General features: G+C 55.8%; 1 protein-coding gene across 1 annotated transcript; it reads right to left on the reverse strand.

Annotated features, from left to right (window-relative positions):
- Window positions 1–825: 825 nt before the first annotated feature.
- SYT8 (synaptotagmin 8) lies at window positions 826–5,830 on the reverse strand. Its single transcript, XM_063159474.1, has 9 exons — window positions 5,665–5,830; window positions 4,012–4,134; window positions 3,491–3,648; window positions 3,263–3,358; window positions 2,859–3,026; window positions 2,498–2,665; window positions 2,187–2,304; window positions 1,670–1,803; window positions 826–1,580 (listed from the first exon to the last, which is right to left on the reverse strand). The coding sequence occupies exons 2-9, from the start codon at window positions 4,115–4,117 to the stop codon at window positions 1,347–1,349; spliced, it is 1,182 nt and encodes a 393-aa protein (XP_063015544.1). The 5' UTR covers window positions 4,118–4,134; window positions 5,665–5,830; the 3' UTR covers window positions 826–1,346.
- Window positions 5,831–6,286: the final 456 nt, after the last annotated feature.

Below are 6,286 nucleotides of genomic sequence, written 5' to 3' on the forward strand. Positions count from 1 at the left end.
TAACTGTTGGATAGTTGCTCTGTGGAGCTCTGGGTAATCACAGATTAAGTGCTTTTTAATATTAATAGCTTTTCATTAATGTTCCAGGCTCTCTCCCCTCCAGAGTCCAGGCAATAACTATTAGCACTGAGCCTGCAGCTCCCTGTGGTGAAAAGGACTTTTTTCTTTGGGGCCAAAATTCCACAGCATGAGCCCAGATCTTGTGTTCTGCGGCTGCTTTGTAGCAGAAGGATTTTAGAACAGGAGCATTCCCAGTGCAGGGATCTTCCTCCTGCAGATGGCTCAGAGAAGCTGCTCTGGAGTCACCCCAAGTACAGCATGCTCAAGGGCATGTAGCAGCACCACTCCAATGCCCTCATCCTTCTAGGAGAGATCTTTGCTTACATAGCCCCAACACCAAGGCCCCACAAAGCAGGGTGGGGCAGGACATGTGGCCACAAAAAACCTCCCAGATTAAACATGAAACCTGCCCAGAAGTGACGTGAGGCTGCAAGCCAGCCTTTCCCAGGGTGGTGTGATCACAGTGTGAAAGCAAGAGCCTCAGCCCCTCCACCCTGGCAGGGCCTCCAGGTGCCAGAGGTGCAAACCTTGCTGTGCCACTCCTGTAGGACCGTGTGAGGTGAAAGGAGCTGACACTGTGCACCTTCATCCATGTGGTGCACAGGGCTGGCCACTGGTGAGTGCCAGAGCCCAAGTCACATCTTAGTGTGCACAAATCATCATGGGCTGAGAATGGGCTAAGTGTGGAGCCACACTGCTTCTCATTGAGCCTCTAGCCAGGACACAGAGCACACACTGCAGAGGCACTAAAGAGCTAGTCCAATATCTCCAACACCTTCCTCATCCACTTGTATTCCTTCTCTCAAGCCTCTTACATTCTTCAATGTGTTGGCCTTGTTTAAAAACCTTCACAGGAAACATGAACACACTTCTTGCCATGTTATTCACCATTAAAGAAACTTCCCACCCATGCCACCAGCATGTTAACCCTCTGCTTTATAAATATCAATGGACTCTGTTTTGCATGAGCCTGAAGCTCTGTGTATTTCCCCCCCCCCAGCCCATGAGCAGTTGGGATGAGCTGGCTCAGGCACCCATGACATCCCCTCTAGCACCCTCTGCTCCACGTCCAGCCCTCCCCTGGGATGCCAAGCTGCCCTGTCCCAGGTGTAACACACAGCACAAGCTGCACCAGCAGCCAGATCATCTCCTGGCCAGAAGGAGTCCCAGTCCCCTCTTTGCTGACGATGAGCTGGGACCAACATGTCCAGGGCTTGCTGAGCAGAAGCCCCTCACTCCTCCACAAGCCCACCATCCTGTTCCCTGGCTGCAGGAGGAGACCCCCACTATCTGGAGTGCAGGGGCAGCTTGAGGTGGGACTTCAGTCCCAGGGCTTTGTCCACCACCTCTGGGGGCTGCAGGATGTGCCACTGGGCCAGGGGCCGGCGGGGGTTGGACAGCATGTCGGACCAGTGCCGCAGCTGGTTGCCCGTGGCTCGGCAGCCCAGGAGGAGTTTGCCAATGGGCTCATTCTTGGTCACTTTGTCATGATCCCAGACGGAGATGACCACATCCACATTCTAGGGGGGGACACAAGAAAGAGGGTCAGTGGGAAGAGGTTTGCTGCAGTGGGGACCTGCTCAGCCCCGGGCACTTCAGGGAAACCCACCTGGATCTGACTGAAAGGCACCTCAAAAACAAACACCTCGTTGAAGTAAGGGCTTAAGGTGTTTTTCTTCACACTTGTCCTTTTTTTCTTCCATTTCTTCCTGTTCAGTATGAGATGCACCTTGACAAAAGGATCTGAAGAGAGAAAGGGCACACCTGGCACAAGTGGCAGTTTTTGCCTGAGGAACTCAGCCACTAAACAGCTTTCCTCAGCCATTCCCAAGGAGACCATGGCATCCCGCTTGTTACTCCTCATGGTGAGACAGCCACCTCAGAGCTCACTTCCTCCTGCCAAGCTTGCTGTACAATCCAGCCATGACATCTCCTCCTGGGACACACCTCCAGTAGTGCCCAAAGCTGGAGTAACTGTGCTGGGAGTCAGCCAAGGGCTGAATATGGTGGTCGCAGCAGGAAGCAGGTCTTAACACCAAGAGTTTTCAAGGCTTTGCAGCTCTAGGTGCCACCACTGAGGCCTGGGCAGGAGTGGGAAGGTCTGAGCACAAGCAGCCCCCACTGACCTGAGAGTCCATCGGAGTCCATCCGCTTCAGCTGCCTGGCTTCCAGGATGAGCACCGTCAGCTTGCCAGTGCTGGGGACATAGCGCAGAGAGAAGCAGATCTCACCCAGATGCTCCTCCTGATGGAGAGATGCCAGTAATTAGTGCCAGGCAGAGGAGCCAGCTCACCTGAGGCTGGAGCACCGGGCTGGCCCCAGGTTTCCTGAGTCTCCCCCACTCTCGTGCTTGCCCCTAAGGGCTTGCTTCTTGGGGAGGTGACAAGCCAAGCAACAGCACATCCTTCCCAGCAGTTTCCCACCCACCAGGACCAACCTCCACTTTACTGGCCACCGCCAGGTCACTCCACTGCTCGATGACATGCTGCAGGTCGACACTGGCCAGGGGCAGCCGGACCTCACCAATGATGTCATGCTTGGAAAAGCGATTGAAGTCATAGATCTGCATCACCAGTGTGGATTCAGACACCTCAGCATGGGGTACCTGCAGGGGAGGACCCAAAAGCCTGGACTCACTCCTCAGTGGCAGCCCTGCCCCATGAGGGTATTTCTCTCTCACATTTCCCGGTCCTGACTGTGCAAGCATCTCCTAGAATTGAGAGGCTTTTGCCCAGGGAGCAGTGTCTATGCAACACTCTTGATGGGACCAGAAAAACATCACTGGCTTTGGTTTGTACCTGGAAAGTGAAGCTCTCGTTGAAGATGGGGTTCAGGGTTTTGCGGTAAACCTTGGTCTCATATCTTTTCTTCCTATCAGACGTTAGGTAGACAATCACATATGGGTCAGATGTGCCTCCGCTGTCCATGGCCTTCAGCTCAACTGCCTGCTTCACACCAACCTTCAGCTGGAGAGGGGTGAGGACAAGGTCAGCGGGTGGAGAAGGATGGGGTCAGGCAGCTCAGTGGGGGCTCAGTGGGAAGTGAGTGCACCAGTGAGGAATGCCTTGACACCATGCGGGCACGAGAGCTAGTGGGCTGCAGGCAGGTGGGAGAGGGCATGTCCACCTCAGTGGGCAGCAAAGAGTGGCCATGCAAGAGCATGGCTTTTTCCCTGCCGTGCCATGGCCATGGGCGTCCCCACCTCCTGCATGCGGAAGTTGTACTCCAGGGAGTACTGCAGCTTTCCTCGCCGCTTCTGCTCTACTGCCTGCTCCAGGTCCTCCATCTCGGGCTGCACCTGTGGCAGAGAGCAACACTCAGCCATGTCCCTGCCATGCTGTGCTCCCACCATGCCTGGGGACGGGCAGTGCAGCAGCAAACCCATCAGGGGGAGGGAGGGAGGGGAGATTGAGGGGAAGGCAGCACGCACAAGGTTGATCGTCGTGGGGTTGCTGACGGTGCACAAGCCAATTCTATCCTTCTTCTTGGGCTTCTTCTTGGTACAGCAGCACTTGATGATGCAGATGAGGAAGAAGAGGAGGAGAACAGCCCCTGCCACAGCCACAGTGATGAGAGCCCATTTGGGTACTGGTGCGATGTTCAGGGAGTGGAGTTGGATAGAAGAGTTAAAACCAAGCAAAACATACAGAGTACATTTAAACCTCTTCCTGGTCCTTCAACATTAAGGAGTTGTACTTTCAAAATTGCCCCTAGAATCCTGGACAGGCCCCATGCAGGGAGACTGAGACTGAAAACCATTCCCCAAATGGGTAGCAAAGATACCCTCTGCTCCTGAGGCAGTGTGGTACTACTCTGCAGTAATACCTCCCTGATGGAGCCACTAGAAAATGGAATTTGAAGGGAGGGTGAAGTGAATACACAGCCTCAGAGTCCAGCAGCCCCAGCAGGTAATGCTGCCTGGGAGACGAGGGCAAGAGACACTGTACTCACACGGAATCCAGCTAAGCCAGCTGTCCAGGGAGCCTGGCCAAGCTGTGGTGGTGATGCTGGTGTGTGGGGAGGCTGTAGTCCTGCCCTTCCTGGCTGCCACTGCCATGGCTAATCTGGGGTGACCTGGGAACACAGGCAAAATTAGCAGGGTGGGGATTTCCTCTCTGGTAGCACGTGTGCTGCCCGTAGCCCAGGGCTCTAATGAGAACAAACACAATTAAAATATAGAGCTCAGGGTAAGCGATTAGAGCTTGGCCACATTGACAATGAGATGTGAAATGGAGCGGGAGGGAGCTGCTGGCAGGGAGGGCTCTGCGCCAGCCGGCCCCTCCCATGCAGCCTTCTCCTACATATCCTTGCAATTCTGCCTGCTGAAAACGGAGAGATTGGGGCTCCAGGGCGTTTTGAGAAGAGGAATCACTTGGCTGCAGGGGACAAAAGCCAAGAGGTGTTTTGTGCTGGCTCCTCCCCGGCCAGGCAGAGTGAGCTGAAGGGTTTGCTCAGCTCCAGGAGAGCCCCATCATCAGCTAACACCCCTTTTTGGCTATTTTTCCTAAGGTAAGGTTGGCTCCTGGGCTTGCAGGAGCCGGTGGCAGTGATGTCACCGGGCTGGGGCCATACCAGCTCGGAAACTTTCCGTGAGCTCGGCCTGTGCACATGGCAACGCTGACACAGCCTCAGGGAAGGCTTCAAATTTAAGGCAGGATGGTTTTACAGCATTGCTTTCCCCATGGCAGAGCTCTTATTCTAGCGTGAACACTTCCTCATAGCCAAATTCCTTTCACGTCAGCGGGACAGGTGTGCCCGGAGCGGTGCTGCGCGGTGAGCAGCGGGTCTGCGGCCACCACGGCACAGGTGGCACCCAGCCCTGGTGCCCGGGCTGGCAGCTCTGTGCCAGGGGCTGCCCAGCCTCCTGCCCGACCTGGGTCCCTGCCCAAGCAGCCAACTCCACCTCGCTCTGCCCATCCCAAGGTGCTCCTTGCATGGGGATCTTCCCTGGGAGCAGGAAACCACATCTGCAGTTCCCTTCACTGAGCCTGCAAAGCCATCCCAAGGTGCTCCTTGCATAGGGATCTTCTCTGGGAGCAGGGAACCACATCTGCAGTTCCCTTTGCTGAGCCTTTCTTTTTCCAGCAGTGTGCTTTGCTGCATGTGGGTATGGGGCTGGACAGATGAGGGAATTGCTGTCACCCCTGTGCTGTCATTGCTGGGACAACGAGGAGCAGGTTAAATGACTTGTCCAGGGCCAGACGGGACTTCTGTGTCATTGGACACCCGCAGCATCGCTCAGGTATTTCAGAGGCGCCAGGCTGCAGCTTTGGAGTGAGGGGTGGACAGGACAGCACAGGCAAGCAGGCATCCACCCAGCACACAATTAGGAGTGCCAGTACATTCTGCCTGCCACAGGCTGTGTCACATTAGTCTAACATTGACCCTGGTTTAAAAAAACTTTTATCCCAACCCCAAAGAATGAACTGAGCCACCACTTTGGTAACGATGGGGACAGCCCTGCTGCGGTCTGGCACAGGAGGCACAGTCCCAGTGGGCAGTCTGCTGGGAGCATCGAGCATCCATGTTCCTGGAAAAGGGGCTGGGGGAACCCTGACTCTCGCTCCCACCCTGAGCTGACGGGGTTCCCAAATCCAGACTTACCCACAGGTGTCCTTCCCAGTGTCAGCCGGCCCTCCCTGCTGCCCAGGCTCCAGTCAAGCCAGCACGTGTGGCAGGGACATGCTGTGGGTGAGATGGGAGCCCAGCGGGCACGCAGCTGAGGGTGCAGAAGGGATGGTGGCTGCACTGCACAGCCCAAACAGGAAAGTCTGCTTTGCCAGCTCAGGAGCCAGGTGGCCCCAGCAGCTCCGCCGGCCCCACCTCACCGCTGACCCAAGCAGTGTTCATGCAGGCGAAAAGCCAGCGGGGAACTCCCTGCTGGACCAGGAAGCAAAACCTGCCCTCCTGCCTGCCAGAAGCTGGAGGGCATTGCTGTTCCACTTCAGGCACTGGGAAATTGCTTCTCCAAGTTATCCCTGCAGCGATGCTGGGCTGGACTGTGTGGCTGCAGGCACAGCACAAGGGAATGGACTCTTTCAAGGGGATGGGTGTATGACTGCATCCATCCCTGGTGATCTCTGCCCTTGGGAAGCCCAGCTCCTTGGCCCTCAGGGCATGCACTGTGTGAGGGCCTGCAAAACGTGTGTGTGGGTGAACAGGAATGCTCTGCTGCAACACTGCAGGAAGGACAGACAGGATAAGGGGATACTGCTTGGGTGGTTTC

This window comes from Melospiza melodia, chromosome 6, assembly GCF_035770615.1.
Source record: "Melospiza melodia melodia isolate bMelMel2 chromosome 6, bMelMel2.pri, whole genome shotgun sequence".
Lineage (NCBI taxonomy): Eukaryota > Metazoa > Chordata > Aves > Passeriformes > Passerellidae > Melospiza > Melospiza melodia.